This window comes from Pteropus medius, unplaced genomic scaffold (genome assembly GCF_902729225.1).
Source record: "Pteropus medius unplaced genomic scaffold, Ma_sr-lr_union100, whole genome shotgun sequence".
In the NCBI taxonomy this organism is placed as follows: domain Eukaryota; kingdom Metazoa; phylum Chordata; class Mammalia; order Chiroptera; family Pteropodidae; genus Pteropus; species Pteropus medius.
The window spans coordinates 9133193-9157004 of record NW_024352786.1 but is presented as its reverse complement, the minus strand read 5'-3'; the positions used below and the strand labels follow the sequence as shown (position 1 = coordinate 9157004).

At 35.3% G+C, this 23812-nt stretch overlaps 1 protein-coding gene across 4 annotated transcripts in view; it reads right to left on the bottom strand.

The window, feature by feature from the left end:
- Positions 1–11519, bottom strand: part of TMEM156 (transmembrane protein 156) — a 30511-nt gene extending 18992 nt beyond the window's left edge. For all 4 annotated transcript variants that reach the window (XM_039848704.1, XM_039848705.1, XM_039848706.1 and 1 more), the window contains exons 1-2: positions 11381–11519; positions 1540–1809 (exon numbers count right to left, since the gene is read on the bottom strand). In XM_039848704.1, the coding sequence (XP_039704638.1) occupies positions 1540–1809; positions 11381–11468 (358 nt within the window). In that variant the 5' untranslated portion in view covers positions 11469–11519. The remainder of the gene's footprint in view (positions 1–1539; positions 1810–11380) is intronic.
- Positions 11520–23812: the final 12293 nt, after the last annotated feature.

Sequence of the window (23812 nt, the reverse complement as noted above, 5' to 3'; positions counted from 1 at the left end):
CCCTATGTCCAAACAATGTCACATCTGAGATACTGGGCGTTAGAACTTTAATGTAATTTAACTCATAACGCACATGTTAACCTAAAATTTTGCCACTGACACCATAAATGGGTGGAGTCTAATATCTTTCCCCTTGAATCTGGGTGGAAGTGTTTGTGACTTGCTTGTAACTCATTGAATGCAGAAGAAGTGACACCACACGGTGAGCCAGAAAAGGTGAAGCAATTTCCTCCTAGTTCCTTGGAACATAATATTGGAGTCTTGAACAGCTTTGCAATAGCTCAATAACTTAAGGCCATCATATTATAAGGAAACCCAAACCAGCTCAAGTAGAAAGACCACATAGAAAAGCTCTGAGAGAAAAACTGCAGAGAAAGAAATGCCCACCTGCCTTTAGCTGCCCCAGCCCTGCTCTGCTGTAGCTCATCACGGTTTAGCTCCAATAGTATAAAATGCTCCAAGCCAGAAATGCTCAGTTATGCTCGTTTCGAACCCCCGACCCCCCAAAACAACAATAATAAAATGATTGCTGTTGTTTTAAGCCACTAAATTTGGGGTGATTTGTTACACTGTCATAGCAGTTGGGGTAACTTGTCAATACACTGTTTTCACTTTTCAGGGAAGCAGAGTAGCATCTGTGAGCAACCAACCCTTGAAACACTTTCTAGTTCTTTATTATCATAAGAATATTTCCCTAATTTGCTTTCTGGTGAATTTGACTCAAAATCCTGCAATAGTTATTGCACCACTTGAATAAGAATTTACTGAAAAGGTATAAGCAATAAATTTGATGCTTAGGCTTGAGGCCACCAGTACATTTTATGACTATAAGTTAATTTTTTAATCTCTCAATGATCCAGATATATTTTATTTAATTAAATAGTATATATTGATCTCAAAATAAATGCAAGATTAAGTTAGGCACTACAGATAATATGTAGTTATTCTTTTATTTATTCATTCATTCATTAAACAAATTTTTGAGTGCCTAATGTCAGACATTATACTAAGATATAGAAATATACGAGTGAACAAAGCCTTTGTCATCAAGAGGTTCATTGGATAGTCAGACAAGCAAAAAGACAATTCATTCAAAGTGGATAAATGTTAGATGGAAATAGTTACAGATGCCAGATATATCAAGGGTTCAATGACTCCTTGGAGAATCAAAATGTGCTTTTACTATGAGAACCTACAAGTTTATTTAGAAGTTTTTAATTCACTTTTAAAAATTCACTTCAAATCCAATACCTTTGAAGAAAGCATGTTAAATAATCCTTTAATCATCAAATGTATGTGAATTACAGTGGAGTTTTGATGTATTTTAAGAACAGACATTTTGTTTTTAATATATCAAAGTAAACTAAGAACGAACAGTATCCCAAAGCCTTGTATGTAAGTCACTCATCAAGAGTCACCCCACTGAGCCTTTCAACACTACAGAACTTAAAATTGCAATATATTTTTAATATCTTTTTTTAACAGAATAAGGTCATTTATCCTTAATAAATTTTATTCTCACTTTCCCTTTGCATTTACCTTTTGATGTTTGTTCCTGAGAAATCAATTCTATGTTTCCTTTGGACTCACAGACCAAACATGAGGAGCACATTTTAAATTCACTTGTGATGTCTTGGCAAATCCTGGTGAAGTTTTGAAAGCTGGAGTGATTTAGAAAGATTCCCATCAGAGTCTGAGTTTCTCTTACTGGTTGCAGAAAAGTCATGAGAGAAAAATTTAAGGAGGAGAGTGGATAGGTGAGATTAGGTTGTAAACACACTTCCAGACATGATAGCTCCAACACGTTTCCTATAAAGGGGGGAAAAAACTTTCTTTACTGCGAAATTTCGAGTTTTAGGCATTCAGATAAATACACAATAAGCTCCCAGTTTTTCTTAGGCGTATTTAGTACGTTTCAGCTAATCAATGACAAGACTTTGTTTTTACATGAATTAAACAATACTCCATTTAAACATTTCTTTCTAAAATTTGTCAACATTCCCTATTAATTTCTAGGGAACAGAAGTCCTTGTACAGAAGTGCTTGGAAACTCTAGCATTTTAACCATTGTCTCTTCTGGGAAAGTTTTAATGAAGAAACTTTAGGTTCTTCTGAATTCGTCTTTTCTAAAATAGAGGTTCAAATTAATTTCGTGAAATTGACCAGGAAATGGAAAACTTGAACGGTAGCTGTATTAGTTTCTAAGGGCAGCTGTAATAAGTTACTACAACCTTGGTGGCTTAAAATGAGGAATTCATTCGCTCACAGTTCTGGAGGCCAGAAGTTCAACACCAGTTCTACTGGTATGAAGTCTAGGAGTCCACAGGCCACGCTCCCTCTGAAGACCCTAGAGAAGAATCTGTTCCTTGCCCCTCTTCCAACTTTTGGTGGTTGCTGGCATTCCTTGGCTTGTGGTTGTATCACTCCAGACTCAGCCTCCATGGTCACATTACTTTCTCCTCTGTGTCTCTTGTCTTCTACTCTTCTATCTGTGTCAAATTTCCCTCTACCTCTCTCTTACCAAGACACTTGCAATTGGAGTTAGGGCCTACTAAATAATTTAGGATAACGGCTCCATCTAAAGATCCTTAATCACATCCGTTGAGACTCTTTTTCCTTATAAGGTTATATTTGCAGGTTCTAGAGATTAGCACCTAATATCTTAGGGTAGCCCTTATTCAGCCTCCCTGAACCTCCCAAGACAAAATTTAACAGAGTGACAGACATGATTTTTATTTTTGTATGAAGACAAATATCAAGTATGGAGATGATGATATAATAGAAAGAACACTGAGTTCGAAACTAAAGATAAAGACTCCAGTGCTTTATCTGTCATTAGCCAATACACTTGGACAATTAATCTCTGTGAGTCTCATTTTCTCGTCAGCAAAACAGAGATCATAAGTCTTGATCCTGCTAACCTCATGAGGTTATGTTAGCATCGAGTGGTATATATAGTACATATGAAAACACTTTTGAAATTTATATAAATTTATATTAACTAAAATGCAAACCCATATTTCAAATTAAAAATTTATCCATCATTTGGGATAGGATTATCTATGATTTTAATTCACACAAATACTTAAAGCTCATGACATAAAAATCAGGAAGCCCTATTTAGCAATAGGTAATTTCTCTTTCAGATATTCTCAGTCTGACAGTCATTTGCTACTATAATAAAATAATTGATATGCTGTGCTCACTTCAGCAGCATATATACCAAAAATATTTGACATGCTCAATTCCACTTTTATATGTCCTTTTTAGACATTTCTCATATAATCATATAGGACAAAATATATTTTTTTAATTTTCTAAATAATATGAAGCATATTAAAAGAATTACTACTTTTTTTAGAATGACAATGTCTAGTCATACATCTTGATTCAAACTTAACAGCAAATCAAGCTATTGATTGATATTAAAACATTTTTTTACCTGTGGAATTTATATTTCAATAATAATTCCATGAGTGTTTCGTTACTAACGATTATTTTTTATTATTTAATAAATTAAAGGCTCATTACCCTCGACATTAGAAATTGCTTCTGTAATAACTCACATGTGATTTCCAGCTATAAACACATTTTATACTTGAATTGCTATACAGGTTTTTTGGAAGAGGGGGTGGTGTTTTACTCAAATACACAATTTTATAATCTCTTAATATATCTATAAAGTTGTAATCAAATAGTAACTAATTTTTTAAAATATTGTCTTCAATCATGATGTCCCAGGAAGGAGATAGAAATGTACCACCTGATGAAACTCTATAATTTATAGCTATTTTTGTATTACTAAAACACTTGAAATACTTATTTCTCACCATCTTTTTACTTTTCTTACTAGAATTTTTCATCTTATGAAATTTTCAACTTTTTGAATTTATATTTCTATGATATGACCTAGAAGGGAGATAGAGAAGTTTTTACTGTCGATATTGCAGTATTACCCACTAAGTGACTAACTGGGCTCTCTAGAATTGTTGGTATATATTTATATTTGGCTATGAAGTCATCTTATGATGATTTTTAAACTTTAGTTTTAAATAATTCAATTGGAAAAGAAATAAAAGACACACACATCCTTTCCTAGTACAATTTTAAGAAATAAATGAATTCTACTCAATCATTTTTATTATCAGGTGGGCTATAGTCTCATCTCCATAAACAAATATTTATGACCTTAACTACTGCCATTAATATTGCTGGGAGTCAGACATATAACTCTCGCTCCTACAGACTGGAATGCATTTCAGAATACTCCAGTACTAAGGCTGCAGTCTCTCAGGGTAAAGTATTCTATATGTAGACTACTAAACAAAATTAGGAAAATACATTGTCATAGGACAATGCCCAAGTCAATTATTTTTTCTTTTGAAAGAAAAGCAATGAGTAAGACTAAAGAAACATGAACTATCTTTATTTTCTTTTTTAGCTTTTATAAACTTATATCATATATAAGCATATATAAAATGTATTGTGCCAGTGAAAGAATAATGAAAATAAACACCGTTTATTTATCACACAAATTAAGAAATAGGCTATTACTAACATCTTTAAAGCACCTTATCCCTTCTCATCCCTGCCCACTCCTTTCCCAGAGGTTAATTAAGCACTATCATAAATTTTGTGTTTATTACCCCTTTGCTTTACCTCAATCTTTCCAAAATGTATATATTTCTAAATAACATTGTTTCATTTAGCGTACTTTAGAAATGTATACATATACATGGAATATACTGTATGTATTCATCTATGACTTCCTTTTTTTTCTTAATATGTTTTAGTCATGTTGCTGCATATAGTTGTAGCTAATTACTTATGATATTCATTTGAATGACTTATACCACAATTTCTTCATTCTTCTGACAGAGAACATTTAGGTTGTTTCTATTTTTTGCTATTTGAAATAATGCTGCTATGAACTATAACTCCATACATTGCTGGTGGGAATGTAAAATAGTACCACCATTTTGGAAAATAGATTTTCATTTTCTTTAAGTTAAACATACTTACCATATGACCCAACAATTCTACTCCTGAGAATTTACACAAGAAAGATAAAAATATATATTAACACAAATACCTGTAAATAAATTTTCATGGCAACTTTTCGAATTTACAGTAGCCAAAAACTTGGAACAATCCTTTTAGTCACTTTTTAACTTCCCTGTCTTATGCTTTGACTTCTGTCCCTCACATATGGCCCAATGAAACTTAGACTCTAGGCCACCAGGATTTGGCAGATGTTCTCAAAGTGACCAATTTGTTTGCTGTTGCTTACCTGTCTGGATTTGTAATTTCTTGTCATTTTCCCCCTTTTAGAAGTTTTTTTTATCGGTTCAACTATGTATTTTTTAAGTTTTTAATATGTTTTATTGTACATTTTATATTTTTTTGTGCTAAGAGTATTTTTCAAGGTATGACTGCAAGAACAGAAGTCTCAATTCTCTGTTGACCTTCAAAAATAAATGAGAATTTATTATAAAACCTTCACTGTTTGAAGACAGTGAGGGCTCCAGAAACTACTTTATGTCAAGTCATATTTTCCTAATACCAAGGTTATTCCTCTATTAAGTAGTTGTCAGTGAACTTTAGAAGAAGCATGGATTATTTCAGACAATGAAAATTTGAAATTATTGCTTCAATATATTAAATGTAAACTAGGGCAAATAAGAAAATTTTGCCCCTAGAAACATAGGTAGTACAATCATTTTGGAGAAACATTTGGTGCTTTCTTATAAAATTAAATATACTAAACTATTTCACTGCTAGATAATTACCTGGAAAAATAAACACATATGTTCATACAAAGATTTATACAAGAATATTCATAGCAGCATAATTATAATTGCCCCAAACTAGAAACAGCCCAATGGCTGACTGAGCAAGTGTGGTGTATTTATACAGAGAACTACTTAGCCAATAAAAAGAAAAGCACTTAATAACACAAATGAATCTCAAAAACATTACACTAAGCTTTAAAAAGCCAGACCAAAAATAGATCCTGTGTGATGATTCCATTTATATGAAGCATAAGAAGGCACAAAACTAAACTGCGGTGGCGCAGGTCGTAAAGTTGCCTTGAGAGTGGGAGAAGAATCAACAGGAACAGGCAGGAGGAAGCTTACTGAGAGTGACGAAAATCTATGCCTTATATGGGATGGTAGTTACACAGGTGCACACAATTGTCAAATTCATGACAGTGAACACTTTCCATTTTATTGAGTGTAAATTATGCCTTTAAAAAACATAGTCAAAAAAATAAAACATAGCCAATTGTTTCTAAAGATCTTTCATCATTATGGAATATTCTGTATCATAATTCAGAAATTTAAAAATATTAGCTACCAGGATAGGAGTTTACAGTTTTGCTGCCTTGTTTGCAGAGACGTTGGTTAATACATGTTGTTTCCCTTTGGTCACAGGTCTGCCTCTGTAACAATTGGCATAGATCCAAAAGAGTATTAATTTCAGTAGCAAAAACTCAAACAATTACATTTCCATTTGGGGCCCAATAGTTGACACTTCTCTATTAATATTAAGTGGGAAAGGGTTAAAAAATGTCTATTGTGTTGCGTGTGGATGATACACCCACAATGTTAGCCATACTGGGAACAGGGAAATCTAGATAGGATATGAATTTATTTATAAGACATTTGGAGAAGACAATTTAAAATATTTTCTGGGGGAAAGGAGCAAAGTTTCAGGTTACTTTTAACTTATGGTAGCGGCACATGAATGGCAGGTTTGGGACAGAAGACAGAGACTGCTGGTTTTACTTGTCAAAACAAAAGATGTAAACACATAATATGAAATTCTCTATGGGAAAAAAATGGTAGGAAAATGACTCAGGGTAAAGAGACATATATCTTTTAAGTGAAAAAAAACTGTGAAATAAATTTCACAGGCTGCACAACCTAAAAGTTCTAGGTTTATGATGACATTTTATGTTTCAAAAATGTAAGAGGATGATAATCATGTCTGGCCTGCCTAAATCAAAAGATGGTTGCGAGAATCAGATGAGAAATGCTTCCTTCAAGAATATTTCCTTTTTATTTCCTTTACAATAAAACTCAAATTAACTCACTCAACAAATACTCATTGAGAGTATAGGTACTGTTCTCCTAATACGTCAGGTACTGTTCTAAGTGCTCCAAATATGAACAAAACAGAGAAAAACCTCATTTTCATCTAGCTTACATTCTAGTTGGAGAAATCAGACAACAAAAAAATATACAGAATAAATAAGTAAATTACATAGGTGATAAGTGCCATGAGAAAAAGTAATAGAACAGTGTAAGGAAGAGGAATACTATCATATTAATGTTTTAAAGTCATTTTTTTAATAAAAACAAAAAAGATATACAGAGAGAGGTTTTATCTACCAATGGAATTAGACAAGCAATTAGAAAGTGGCCCAAGCAAGGGTTGTTGGTATCATAATCTAATAGTTGAGAGAATAAGGCCAGTTCTGCCAAAGTAGCAAAAAAAATTATACTCAGCAGTGTTTTTTGCCAATGCGTGTAAAAAATATTTGTCCATTAGTAGCCATTTTGAAACTATAAAGATTCAGAGGATTTAGTAAGAAATAAAATCTGATAACAAAATTAATTTATTTATCTAGTTTTATTTCTTCATTTTGAAGATTTTTAGGATACTCTTGAGAATGGTACTTAATCATGTATGAGCTGAAATATTTAATGAATTATTATATGTAAAAATACTTGGTATAGTACCTAGTAAATGTATAAGAATTTATTAAATTTAAAAAATTTTTAAAGTCATAAAACTGTATCTCAAACCTTACTACTGATTCAGTTTTTAATGAGCCAGTCGATATGAGGAAAATAAAATGCCCATTTTTGAGAACTAGGATAACACTTTCAGACAAATTAATTGTAGTTACCCTTAATAACACTTTTTTATACTATAGACATAGGTAATGTGCACATACGCTTGTATACTTCAAGATTTATCTTATAGTTCGTAGATAAAGTTCCTTTATCCTTTGTTTCCTTCAATTGCACTGCTCATTATATTACCATTTCCATCAGAAAGTGTAAAATGGAAGGAGAAACAAAAGCTGGTAAACATAGTTTATGTCAGTTTGGCTCTTAAAAGTAAGTGAAAAAGTCAAAACAGCTACATAAAATTAGGTTTGAGGTGTTTTCATCAGTGCTATTCCTGCCTTGCGTCACCTCAAATAATCCGGAATACACTTGTATAACCCATTACGGTTCCTGGTTTCAAGAATTTCTGAGATATTTATATTAGTGCATTTTATTTGAAAATCAATAATAATTGCTTTTCTTAGCATATGCTTCGTCAAACAGGTAAGAAGTAATATTAGGTGATCATCAGAACTCTGACAGTTATTTCTCTTTGCAACAAAAATGGAAGGAGCATCTTCCCCCAGACAGGCCTGGGAGCAACTTTTAAATGCCCATTCTACATTTTTACATTGCTGTTTTAGTAATTACAATATCATATTTAATTATTTATGAGTCAGTCTTCCCCCTGACTGAAAACTCCTAGCTCTGGGTTCCTAGCATAGGAAGACATTATTCATAAGTGAAAGAATAAGTAAATAAAAGATCACTGAAATTAAGTGAGTTAACCAGGTCCCTCTTTCTTAAACACTGTAAGTCCAGCAAAAGCAGATTGCTAAAGTCTCTTGTTTGGGGCAACCCATATCCTTTAATTGCATTAAGCTCTTAATCAAAAAATATCCATTATCTTTTACATCTCCATTATCTTCATGTAATATAATTGTATCAAATCATTATATTAATTACTGTATCTTAGAATAAGCTGCCTTTCGAATAAACTGAAAGTATTAGAATAAGCTCTCTTGCCAGTGCAAATCCAATGCAAACTCATTAAAACTCCCAAACACTGTTAAAGTTCCTCTTCTTTGGTAAAGTTAGAATAGTTTATACTGTGTAATTATGATAATTGAATATTCCAAGTAATGATTATTCAGAGACTCAGATACATTCTTGATGAAAATGATCCAACACAGTGCTCTATTTTTAACTTGGGACTTCAGAGGGTTTATTATTTTGAAATCAAATCTATTAAACTCCTTGAATACATTATTCCTTATTAAGTTTCCTTTTGAATTCATCTGATGTGTCAAAGACAGTGTATCAGTGAATAATTTATAAGTAAAAGTCATTTATAATATTTATCTTAGAAATTAAAGTGAATAGAACATAGGAAAAAAATGGGGTAAAAGACACAAGGAACTGATAGGGAGGGTGAGACTATATAAGGAAATCTCAAGATTAATTTTAGCATGTCTAGAACATTCTTAGCTTATAATCTAAGTAATTTTACCAGGTATTTTCTTTTGTGAAATATAGTGGTTAACGAGTCAACTCATGTCATAAGGCAACTATTATTGTGATTTAAAAATTACTAAGGAGGGTAAAAAGGAAGTAGAAGAGGGTAAAGGCTGTCAAGTATATGGTAACAAACAGATTTGACTTTAGGTGGTGAACACATGATGCAGTATAGAGATGATGTATTATAGAATTGCACACTTGAAACCTATATAATTTTATTAACCAGTGCCACCCCAATAAATTTAATTTTAAAAAATTACTAAAAAAAACAAAACAATTATGTACCCTTAGTTTAATCAATACAGGACTGTATAAAATGAAATGATATTAACTTATTCCTGATGATCCATAAACAATTATAAGATAGAAAGCATCATTACACTATTGTATGTATAATACATTATTATTCCACTATTGTATGTGTAAAATATTTTGTCCAGTAATCAATTTTTGTTTAAGGCACTGTGCAAAATTCCTTCTACCACTAAATGACATCCTGATAAGATGGTGGTTTTCAAACATTTTCGTTTGTTGGCCTCAAGGAAGATCCTTTGAAATAAAATTCCCTAAGTCCATCACTACAAAGAGTCCAAGGAAATATCTATACTGTTCTTGAAGCAAGAAAAAAGAAATGGCTACTTTAAGTTTGTGGTGGCAGTAAAGGTAGTTTGGGGAAGGTTATAATCAGTTATAAAACTAAGAGAACAAAATTATTATCAGTGCTGGTAGTCAGCAGTTCTCATAAATACTAACCAATATTTAGCAAATAGTTTATAAAATCTTTTTTAGGCAGGTTATCTAGTTTTTAATAGATCCAACCTGATTTTTTGAAGGTGCTAGGTATATTTACGCAACCTACCTAAGATAACAACTAAATGAACTTACTCTCAGCCCACAATAGCTTATAATTTTAAATGGGTTATCTCTAGTCCAATTCTAACTATTTTCTTTATATTTTCACTCAGTGAAATCAAGAATTAAAAATATATGCTTTGATAGTTTAATCTAAGCAACATAATGCCAGAAAAAAGAGATATATGAAAAATTCAATTGCCCACAAAATTGCACAGTCATGGTATTTATTTATCAAAAATATTTTTATCTGGCTATTTAGCATCATGTATGTGCAACATTAAGTATTCACTGCAATATGTCATCAAATGTGATTAGCAAAGATGTTTTTATCTGGTTACTTAGTATTATTTATATGCAACAATAATTATTGCAGTAAGTCATCAAACATAAGATTTTCCCCAATTTTAATCAAATTCATATAACTTTTTAATGATAGAATACAGCATTTTTTTAGTTTTTCTTATTAGATATTAGGGAGCACGATTGACATCCAAACAATAACATTAATGTTTTCAATTCTCTTACTGACATATAAAAGTGTTTAAATTTACATCTATTTATTTTCTTACCCTAGATTTCAGCAATCATAACATAATTCTCTGAAATACCCACAGTTCACTTTGTTCAATTTTTCTTTAGTTACAAATGTTCACACACATACACCTGCTTAAATTTGCATTCATCTTATTCTAATTGTATTTTAAAAATACATTTTTTTTCAAAAAGCAGTAGTAAATTATTGTGTGAAATAGTTGTGACGAAGGGAATTCAAGCATTTTTAACATAATAAGTGTTATTTTCTTTATAAAATAATTCCAGATTATAAAAGCATATTTAAAAGCATGTTTTTGAAGGAAACTCTTTCAAAGAGCAAAATCATGTGATGAGAATATTGTAAACTCAATTTTTGAAATCTAGGCCGCAGATTGTAAATACTTCTTTACATTTTTCATTTCATTATTGAATGCTATAATAATTAAGTACTGTGAATAAGGTTGCTGTGCTATGTAACAGTCAACTGAAATTGTAATCTCATTTTATTAGCTTTGCCGACATAGAGCTTCGGCACATGCAGCATGTATTCAAAATGAAGACATTTCCTGTAACTGATAGCTATTATAATTTTTAAAATTAGAAAAAGAGAAGATAAATTATGATTATATACTCACCTTTTGGTGTTTTGAAATAATCCGGCAAAATTAAAATGAATGCGATCACTATTGCTAAAAGTAATTTAAGGAGGGCTGTTTTTGTCATTTCTATTCACATGACGCATGTGTTCTCATCTAGTATATTGATGGCTTGTTTCTTCCTGCTTTAAGTTTCATTTCTGCAGTACTTTAAGTTTACGCAGTTTACCTCATACTTCCTTTTGGGTAAATCTTAAAAAAAAAAAAGAGGTCTTGAACTGAGACTTCTTCATTTTGAGGCACTTGGCATTAAGTAAAGTATCCTTGAAAAAGCACTTTCAAACTCTCTTCTAAACAAGATAAAGAAATGATCTCAAGAAGCAAAGGGGTCTGTCATCTTCTAAATTTGAAGTTATTTTCCCTAGTTTACCAATATGTATGAGTAAATATAAACCCACAATGTACTCACCAAATATAAAGTGATTGAATGTCAGCAGTGTCCAGGTTGTATGGACATTGTTCATTCACTTATTAAAATGATTGTTGACTGCTTTTAAATGCCAGACAGGCACTGTGCTAGATTCTAGGGTTCTGAAAATGGTATGTCTAGAAGACAGTGAACAGTATAAAATGTAAGAATAAACTAAGGACACATGTCAAATTTTAGTTCTATTTTACTTCCCTGTATAAAAGTAGTAGAATGAGACTCATTATCAATATGCCTATCTGCTTCTTGTTACAGAATTCACATTTTCAGTTCTGATTTCAAAGAAAGATCTTTCATTATGAAAATCCCAATGAAATAAAGTACTTTGTTTTAGAATATAAATGAAGGGTAGGGAAATTTCTTGGTGAATAAATAATATGTGCAAACAAATATTTTTATTCCTTTGTTCTTGTTTCCTGTTTTTTTAAAAAAAATGGTACCAGATATCTCCGTTTTCTCCCTGCTCACTCCCTCTTATACTCCCACCACCGATCTGTTTTCATTTATCTAATTTCTTGTTCTTACCCACCCAACCCTGGGCTTTATGGAACAATGAATGAGTGGGGAGTAGGAGGCAGGGATATATTTAATACATTGTGTAAATATACTGTGAGTATGTATTAATTGTCTTTCCTTCTAATTGAGTGTGGCAATTTAATAGACAGCTGGGAGTTATGGGTTAAGAGACTTTAAGACCTGAGCCTAAGAATAGTCAAAATGGGAGTAGGGCTTCAAACATTAGACTTATTTTATAAACAACATCAAGAGTCATTCAAAGAGAAGAATTGATGAGAGTAATTACTTGCACTGCTTACTGAACTGAGATATTTTGAAATACAGATCCAGCCTCGTCTTCAGTAGAGATGCTGGTGGGAAACGGTGGGAGTCCCTGGTCCTTAATTTTTCTCCATCTTACAGGTGTCACGAAGCCAGTGGACCTTCTACTTCTTATTTTGACCCTGTTTTGATTCCCTCAGCCATTCTAACTCTTATTTATGAATACGAACATTCCATCCCTATTGATGGAAATGAAATTAACCAAGAAAGTTTTTACTTTTTATAACACTATTAAGTCAGTTTAATTCCTTGATCAATTTTTCTTTAAAAGGCAGTTAAACCACTTCTATGTTTTTCAACCCGAATTTTGATTTTACTGATGTTGGTTTTAATAGTATCTATTCTTTTCTGTGAAAAACAACGCTTTGGATCATTTATTAATTCTTTTGTCCATATCAAATTTTACTGATTCATGAGTTTCCTTTGTGGTGGTATTTCTTGCAGACCAGCTTCTCCGTTTCCCATCCCCTACCACCCAATATGACCTCGAGCTGCTTATCCTGTTCTTGAACACCTGGAAGACAAACTTCCCTAGCAGCTCCCTGGGTCCTTTGTCGGTGAGGGGCTGACTCAAGTGCTCTGCATCTGGTTTCTCTGGCACTGTACAGATGGTGGATGTCAGGAGACCAGTCTACTGGCTACTTTGAGGATATAGGAGATCAGTGTCTCACAGCTGGCCTGAAATCCACATGCAGAACACCATTGTGTCATCTCTGATTTAGTAAATCATGAGAAAATTATGATATATTCTCAGGTATGTCAGGAATCTTTTATCATTCACAATTGTTCTATTATATTTAAATTTAATTTTTGTAAATACTTTTGTCATTCTGACTACAGTTACTAACTGCTTAAAGTGTTAGCAGAACAATAGCTAATGACAAGTTCTGAATATCCTCTGGGTCAAATCCTCCAAGATTCAATGGCAAGGATTAAAATTAAAAAGTTAAAATATCTCATTTTTTCCGACTATCATAATTCATCTACTAAAATGTTTTATAACTGAAATTGCTGTGTAAAGTACATCATTAAATATTTTAATTTTAAACACCAACAATCACTAAAATTTAATTATTAAGCTGCAGTTTCCTGTGAGTCATCCAACTTAAATCGATAGTGTCTTAGAAATAAATAAACATAAATTGTGCTAACTCTTGATTTTATTTAACTTTTAGTTCTAATTTTGAAGCTAGAATTGAAACAACAGAATAATTGGAAACAAATAAGCCTGGCCTAGACAAGCATCTAGTGGTGTATAAAACATTTTCTTTAACAATGCTATTTGTGGCTTCGATTTATTAATGAAGAAGGACAGAGATGTAGCAAGCTCTAAACCATCAAGTGTGTGACTTTGTTAGAATTTAATGTGGATATTTACCCTGAGGAACTGTGGGAAGCCAAGGCAATTCCCCAGAGCTCAGAAGTGGGCAAGGGGTCTCCTTGATACCTGGTGCTCTTCCTCTGATGTGCCTTCTTGCATTTGTGCTCTCCTTTCTTTCATACTTCTGTGCCATCGCCTCTCCATCAGCCAAACATGAAGACTCTGCAGATTATAACTTATTTCTAAAGATGTCATTTGATTGCTAATGGTCCACAGATACATCGTAATTCATTTAACCATACTCCAATTACGTAATTTAAAATTGTTATATAATACCTCGATATGAATATTAATACACATAAATTTTTGCATAAGTCTGATTGAGTAGAATTACTGGCACAAACAGTACAAAGATTTTTGAAGCAGTTAATTCACACACACAAAACTGTCCCCCAGAAAAGTTGTGTCAACATACACTCTACCAAAAGTGTATGAGAGTGCCCGCATATCACCAAACTAACACTGGTCATTTTATTATTTTAACCTTTCTCAATTTGAAAGGAAAAAAAAAAACTTGTCTTTTTAATTGGCATTTCTTTGATTGCTAGTAAGTCTGAACATTTCTCATATTTGCTGGAAGTCTGAATTTCTTCTCTCATGAATTGCCTGTTCATGTCTTTTATTGGAGCATTCATATCCTTGTTGCTTTATAGGCCTTTTTCTCTTAAGGAATATGTGTCCTTTGCCATGTATGTTGCAAATGTTTTTTCCAGGTTGTCCTATTCCTATTTCATTTTGTGTATGGTGGGGTTATCCTCCCCAAATATTATATGACAGAATGTAAAATATGTTAGATTATGTACTTGCGCTGAGAAATTTACGCTGAGAAATACAGTTCTTCCTCACTGTATTTATATTATACCAAATAATTCACACTTTACCAAGTCGTTTATTTTAAAATGCAAATTTTACTTGCAGTCTGATTTTCGGTGTCTGGAATGCATACTAACAAAGTGGGAAGCCTGGCCATCTCCCTAAAATGGGAACACCTGATCCTCTAATAACTTGTTAGAGTTGATAATAATGGTAACGGTCCACATTTGCATAGTTCTGTTTTACAATTTCCAGAGCACCTTCACAAATATTAGATTCTAAATGGAGAATGGCTACAAATCCGCAATTACTCACCCACTATGGGTTTCTCCTTCCGACCTCAATAAAGAAATGAGAGATTAATAAATCTAAAACACAGGGGTCGTTACTATTGCATTAGTGCATTAGTTTTAACGTTCCTAAGTCTTGTATTTCATATTTCAGATTCAGGTTCTCATAATACTTTAATGTATCTATATTTCTAATCAAGACTAAAAGTCTTGACTGAATTTTTAAAATTAAAAAATCCTTCATTTCTAGGAGCTGCTCTACCAGGAAAGCAAGAGGAATGCACTTTTAAGAGATAATAAGTAAGCAGCCTTAAAATGATGGTTGTATTTAACTTCTATGTAGTGATCTCCTATTATATGAAACTTGTCATATATACTTTATATGAGCAATGTATTTTCTTCTTTTTTTTTTTCTTATTGAAACTAGCCCCAGCCCCTTCACTATATCCTATGGAGAGATCTTTTGGGGGATAACAACAGCAATGATGGATGACATTATTGAACATTTACTATGTGCTACTGCACAGTATTGAATGTTTCATATGGATTATTTTATTCAATCCCCCATCAACTCTCTGAGGGAGTTACTATTGTTATTCCAATTTTATAGGCAAAAAATGTGAAGCATAGAGAAGTCAAGTAATGACATAGTTCGTAAAGGGTAAACCTAGGCTTGGAACTCAAAGTCTGACTGAGACTCCATCCTCAAAATGTGTGATAACATTTGACAAGAAAAGTCGCTTATAAAATAATAATGGCAAATACAAATATAGCCCTTACTATGTGCCAGACACTGTTCTAACTCAGGGTATCTCACAGGTGGCCTAGATAATTACTGACATTTTGGTCTAGATAATTCTTTGTTTCTAGGGGGCTGTCCTGTGCATTGTAGGATGTTTAGCAGCAGACGCCAGCAGCAACAAAACAATATGTCTCCAGAGATAACTAGATGTTCCTGTGGGGGCAGAATAGCTCCCAGTTGACAACCACTGAGCTGAACACTTCATTTACATTAAGTCTTTTAATCCTCAAAACAACCCTAGGAAATAGTTACTATCATTATTTCCATTTGACTCACTTAAGAACAGTTCTAGTCTAGGTAACTTAATCATCCAGAAAGTGACTTTAAAAGACAATTCATAACCTGAATCAGCCTAATAACTTTTAATTGTGTTACTTGCAGAAAAATCATCTACTTTGGCAGCACGGTGATGCTTGGATTAACAAACACATTTTGTGGGGGGAAATCATCTCTTGTTTCCGAGGTCTGCCGACATGTGGAGAGGATTTGGGGAATTTCCAATGTCCTCATTCATTTTGTAGCTTGTTCTACAAATATTTACTGAATAGGCAGTGTTCTGAACCCTGGAGATGAAGTAGCAAATGAAGCAAAGTCCCTGCACTCACATTCTAGTGAGAGTGTACATTTCAGTGACAGACAAGAATCAAATAATGACAATAGCTTATTTTCAGATAATATTAAGTGTTCTGAAAAAAAAAAATAAGGCAAAAAATGATGCGGTTACAGAGAGTTGTTGTTTTAAATAAGGATGTTAAAGACGGCCTTGTATCATTCCACCAGGGAAAAGGCAAAACTACAGGGACAGAAAACACAGTAGTGATTGCCAGGGCCTGGTGGTAGGGAGGGATTGACTACAGAAGGGCATGAGGGAGTTTTTAAGGTGATGGAAATGTTTTACATCTTGATTATATCTTGGTGATATAAGCCTCAGTCAAAGCTCTAAAACTGTGCACTAAAATGAATGGATTTTCCTGGAGGTAAATTATAATTCAATAAACATTCTCTCTCATTCATTCTCGCGCGCTCTCTCTCTCTCTCTCTCTCTCTCTCTCTCTCTCTTTCTCTTCTCTCTCTGCACAGGCTTTTTTCCTGTTTTAAAAACAGAGATGATTGAGAAAGGGGCTGGGATGTTGTTTCCGAGGCTGGGCATCTGGACAGAGCTTGAACTTAATTGAAGAAAATTCCAGAAAGAGCCTCAGGTCAGGCCAGCTGGAGAACATGGCGTTGTCCCTGCTTTCCTTCCGTTGCTGTGGTGAGAGTGTTGCAAAGAAATCCAGGGCATGAGGGCACACAGAGGGTCACCCTTTTAGCAGCCAAGTCAGCCAGGCCAACCTGGGAAATACAGCCAGCCCTTCGGTGAACCAGAAAAGTTGCTCGGCATTGCTCAGACCACAGACTATGGTTCACTGAGCTGCTTTCTCTTTGTTTACCTCCCCTCTGGGGAACATCTGGTTTAATCTGCCACCACTGTGCTCAGGACATTGTCTGCGCAGAGTTCACACACTAGCCTTCTCCTAAGCAGCAAATGCATGGCTGCTCTACCTACACTGTCACTACCTGATCAACTGGGGCAAGAAGGGCAGAGTCTGTTTTCACTAACAAAACCCACTACACTGAGATAGCAGACCATGCAGGAAAGAATCCATTGGAACTACTTTCCTTGAAAGGAATATGAAGCAGGCTTGTCTTCCCAGCCAAGTTACTCAAAGATAAGGAAGTGCTGGTGGTGAGGGAGGGGGCCAACAAGGGAAACCACCCAGAATGGACTCCTAGGACCACTGTAGCACTTCAGTCGCTGGGAACAAAGCTTCTGACAAGTAATTTGACATGAAAATGCATCATCATGTTAATTCTATATATAGACAGAAAAGCACAATCAAAACATTCTTTGTGCTCCTAGAGTTTAACAACCTGATTCTATGAAATTGAGTAAAATCAATTGCTCATTCTGAAAGTATTCAGTGCCATATAGGTCCAGCCTCAGATAAAAAGAACTGGCTGCAACAAGAAGGCATTTCAATATCAAATTATGAATGCATGCCATTCTCCTCTCTTACATCCCCAAGAAAATCAAGAAATAATATTACTTAGATTCAGAAGAGCCCTCTTGTTGCAGCCAGTTCTTTTTATCTGATACTGGACCTATTGGACCTAATGCTTTCAGACTCAGCAACTGATTTTACTCAATTTCCCAAAGAGTCAAAGGTTGTTATATGTTAGCATCATGAAGAATGTTTCAATTTTGCTTTTTTGTCTCTTTACGCAGTAATCTATAAGGAACACTGTTTCTTGATTTTCTTGGGGGTAGAGGGGAGGAGAATTAAATGCTTGTTTTCCTTTCTCTTTACTGCTTAAACCATTGACTGAATGTCTTCGAATGTGTATGGTACATGCCGCCTCGTATTCATCCATTGTTTTTCTATCTCAGGTCAGCTGCTTGTTACTCAGCCAGAATCTTTCCTCAACAATTCTGCGCTAAGTATAGTCACTGAATATAGAATGCAAGTGTGAACACAGAGGGATGTGTGCTTTTGAAAAGATGAACAAAATGGAGGAGGAAGAAGAAGTATAATGATTGATAATAACTTTTCAGTTTACATATCGGTCTGATTCATCTTTGTTTTTTCTCTCCCCCATAACAAGTAGCACTGTGTCTTCATAGGTCTCTTCATAACACTTGGAAAATGTTACTGAATGGGTATTCAATAAAGAAAACTATCAGTAGAATAACAAACTTGAGTGCTTAACTTTATAGAATGGTAATAAACATTTTCTGAGAACATTAAAATGAAAGCCAGATTGAATGGTTCTTATCTGTTAGTGAATCAGGAAGTAATATATCAGATATGGAGATATGTCTTGGAACATCTTTTAATTTGTAAAAACGAACATCAATATGTGGTCTTGCAATTTTCATTTTTTTCAAAGCAAGTACATTGAAATACTGGCAGAATTTTTTTTTTTAATGCATGGAAATAAATACAAGTAGTTTGTGTTCATCCCTATGATGCTCGCGGCAGAAAATGACCATACTTAACAGTTGTTATTTCTCAGGGCTTTATACGTGAGGGATGATTTTTCATTCATTCATTCATTCAACAAATATTGATGAGCCTGCCATCACAGACCTCTCAGCTGGTCAGGGAGACAGACAGGTTAGCCAAAGTTCGCAGCCTATCAACTACCTGCTACAATAGAGGGGCATGGAGGGTACTACAGGAACTCAGAAGAGGAACATGCTTAGCCTGGAAATTTCAGGATAAAGATTGCCAGAGGAAGTGACACTTGAGTTGAATCTTGAGGGACTTACACAAGCAAAGATTGGAAAGGCAGGGCTGTCCAGATGGAGGAAACATATTTAAAGGAATAACTATGACAGAAATGATTCAATTGTCCCAGATGGGCACAGGCCAGGAGAGGTAGAGAGGGGTCAGATTGTAAAGGATCTATGACCATGCTAAGACGTTCGAACTTTACCGCGAAGGCAACAGAGAGGCACTGAAGTGCGTTAAGTTGGGTCCTGGGGGTGTGAACAGAATTAAGTTTGTATTCAAGAAAGTTTAGGGAGACTGGCAGGAAGTGTTTAAATTCATTTTACAGAAGATCGCTTTTGCCAGTCAGAGAGTGTGGCCTTGTAATAGGAGGCCTGCTTATAAATGGGTGGGTGGAGACAGGCCCACAAGAGCACGCACACTCCTTTACCATGTTGCAGTACCATGTAGGGCGGTTTCCTCGTCATCATCGTCGTTGTTGTTGTTTGTTGCTTTGTTTTGTAAAAAGTTGGTTTAATTTGTCACTTATTCACCTTATCTCAGTTATGTCATTTTGGCCTCCACAGTGACAGTCCCCTAGAAGCTGAGGTCAACCCCTCCCCCCATCATGATCAGTAAGCACACAGCATGAGCCCAAGCCTCACTGGGCCTCACTGAATGGTTGTAGGCTGCAGGTAGGGATGTGGGGCAACTCCCTTGAGGCCCAGGGCCCTCCCATTCACAGCCCATGAGTTGGGGGACCGCTGCCCTGCCTGCCAGAGGCCACAGCTCTTCCGTGGGTGGTGCCAAGCAGACTTTTGGAGGACGGCATTATTAGGTCTCTGCTCAGGACTGGGTTGACAAGGCCGCGTGTAATATGGTGATATGCCCTGGACTGTGGGTGGACAGACCCATCCTGGTCCTGCTGCTGACTTCATGGGTGACTTTACACAAGTTATTTCTTATCCCTCTGTCTGTTTACTGAATAGCACTGCTAGTGAGGTCTCCTAAGAGCCCCTCTTGACTCAGACAGGTGCCAAGTTTGCCACCTCTACTAAAGCATGACCGTGGCTCTGTGCTTCAAAGGCCACTGTTTGCCTGCTGCTGGCAGGGCATCTCTCTCCACAGGGCTGCCCTGGCCCCAGTGCTCCCTTCTCAGAACTAGAGCATCCTCCAGCAAAAACCCTCAGGCAGCCAGTGCCTGACTCTGCTCTCCCTGCTGCCAAGCACTGCCAGGCGCCTATCCCTGAGAGGAGCCTCCCTAAAGGCCTTTGGAAAGATTCCAGTTCCTAAGATCTAGGTCACCTGTTTCTGTGAACAGAATTTATTTTAGACATAATTGTGTATGCTATGGGCATTGAAAAGAGTGGCCTAACAGGGGGCTTGTGAAGACGTTTCCTCCATGTGTAGAGTTCCACTTGAAGAAAGGGCACTGTGTCAATCTCCAAAGCTCTGTGATTGGACTAGGACTATACCGCTTGCCTCTGACCAGAAGTAAGAATTGAACAGGAGTACAAATGAGGCTTTTAGCCTTGGTTGTGATTAAAACAAGCTTGATGGCTCCCATGCGAAAGACAGAAAAGTGACCTTATCATGTGGTGTAAGAAAGGGAGCCAAGAGGGAAGGAAACTAGGCAGATTGCCTGCAAATTTACGCCTGCCCTTTGGGGATGGAAGTTTGTTCCTGGAATAATAAAAACTGTAGAAGAGTAGCTGACCAAATGAATGGAGTTATGGATGTTGCTTATATTTTCCATAATAATTTCATTTCTTTAATCTCCTTTAGACTTTAGTAACATTCGTTTTAAAAAAATCTAGATTAACTTGGCTGTAGTGAAGAAAAGCAAGTAAATTTTTTTTTTTTAAAAAAAACAAGTTAAAAAAGGGAACAAGTTACCTTGGGGAACCAAAAGAAACCAGAGTGAGAATCTCAGGTGAACTTCAAGGAGACAAATTTTGGATTGTGTTTACTTTGCCACCTGTCTCTCCCAACCTGGCGATTCTTCTTTCAGGGATATGAGGATCTGCTCACACCTTTTAAAGCTCTGTATTTTAATGACGGCTGTTTCGTGTCAAAACATGGATAGCAGCAGTACTGTTCCAAGTAATCTTAAATCCTCTAAAAGAGATCTCATTTCTGTGATCCAGATTTTGACCATAGATACTAAACATTATGTATTTAAGCTTTTAATCCTCCCCTCCCCCCGACACACACAACTGGTAATAAGAGCAGAAAATGAAAAAATCAAACCATTTCTTTATTGAGGGCATCTATCTACACATTAGGATTAAGTTCTGCTTGCTACCTATCAGTACCACAGTTTAACCAGATGAAAACATTAACCTCACAATAGTGATTGTTGTCAATTAAAATCATTTGCGTACTCACAAAGGACATTGTATTAGCACCACTTACCAAGTTATCTGTAGAGTAATCAAGTTTTAGGTTCATTCATTTTACTTCTTATTACTGCTATATTATTCCATCTCAGGGGAAACTATTAAGACTTTGACTGAATTTATTGATTCATCATTACTCTCTGATTCTATGGATCCATTTATGGGCAAGTTGTAAGATCTCATCAAAAATTCTTAGCTGTGAATCCTTCTTCAAATTCTGTTCCTTAATATTGCCTGAATGAAAGACTAAAAACAGCCATTTCAAATCATAATTTTAAAAATGGCTCTATTTCAGATCTTATTAATATGTCTAATTCATATGACTCAGTTATAAGATAAATTGTATGAAAGCCCTCTGGTCATCACAAAAAAGAATACAAGCTATCTTTCCTATGTAAAGTCCTTCATTCATTCAAAAGATATTTGTTGGGTATATAATACTATGTGGCAGATACAGTAAGTAATAGACAAGTTTCTGCTCTCATGGAACTAACATTCCAGTGGGAGTAGAGAGATAACATGTATATGTCAGGTGGTGCTAAGTGCTGAGAAATGGGGCAGCAGGGGGAGGTCAGGGGTTTGCAGGTTAACATAGGATAGTCAGGAAGGGTGAAGTGAAGGAAAAGAAAGACAGCTGTGTGAGTAGCTAAGAGCCTTCCAGACGGAGGGACATGCAAAAGCTCCACAGACAAGTATTTCTTGGCGTATCGGCAGAAGAAAAAAGAGTCCAGTGTGAGGAACAGCCTGAGAGCAAGCAAGGTAGAAGCTGAGGCCAGCAGCAAGGTGCCAGATCACGAGGGATGTTTTATTTGACTTGCTTTTATTTAGGTGATGGAGCAAATAAACTGAAAATACTGATTGGTAAATTAAAGAGAATAAATTTCAGGACAGTACAAACAATACATTTAAAGTGAAAAATAAAAGGATTCATGTTTTATTGCAATTGTAATCTGGTTTGATTGCAATTTTCTAGTCTTTCTCGCTATAAACCCAAAAGAAAACGACCCAATTAAAATCCCAAAACTGAACAACAAATTGGGTGGGGGGAAGGACTATGAGAAGAATGTCATTTGCTCTTAACATGCACAAAAGTTAACACTGAAAATCAAGCGAGGGCTGAAAAATAGTACCAAATTCCAAAAATTCAGGCTACGGTTTTACACAGCTGTCTTTTGTACTTACACACAATACTAATGAAGTAATTTTTCTTTATGCAAGTAGATGGTGATTGCAAAGGTGGAATGGGGAGTCTCTTCGAAGTGGCTCTGATAAAAAAATATATCCTGTGCTTTGTGGTTGGAGCCCTCCATGGTAGATTTTGTGATGTATCTCCTTCCTGATTGTGACAGTTTTAAATTAGCCCTTCCGCTTTCCTTTGAACAAGCAGTCCATGTCAATGCTTCATTGTTTTACATTATATTGCCTTTTCTAACCACTTCCCCCAGTGGGAGTGTACAAAATAGATCCCTAAATAGATCTCCCAGCAACTCCAGGTTACTGCCCCAAGTTGGTTATGTTATTATTGTTGATGACTTTATTCATCAGTCTTCCAGACCACTTGCTTGCATTGGATTTTCGTCATGGAGACATACTGAAAATGAACCGAGCAAAGGGTATTTCGGGGGTTGGGGGTGTAGGACCACATTTAACCCTTTCAGAAAGCATACTCCTATCCTAGCTCAGAGTAGCAAACACCGAATCTTCAAGTAAACAACACATGCATTACTTGAAGAGGCAAGGGCAAGTGGACATTTCATTTACACAGCACTTTGAGACAAACTAAGGTAACTCTTGTCTTCTCATTGCCACCATGAGCTCCATGGGGGCAGAGACCTTAGCTATTTTGCTCTGATTATGCGTTAACACATGTAAAGTGCTTTAGATTTGTGTTTAGCATATAGGCGCTGAGTAAATTATTGTTATTCTTAGCACTTGGTAGTTTAATACACATTGGCTAGACTAGAGGGATGAGTAAGGAATCTACTTTTGTCGAATTCCTATTACTCCACTATTGGAAAATGATGATTATGGCCAATGTTGAGGAGCATAATTGCTATGACACAAACCCATATCTGGAGCACAATAGTTATCAGACTGTTGCAAGCGCTGGAAAAGAGAACTCTTGGTGAGTTTCCCCAAAGCTCTAGAACGATATAGACAGGTTCACCAAGTAATCGAAACCAAAGCCTGCTGTCTGATCGCCTTCCAGCC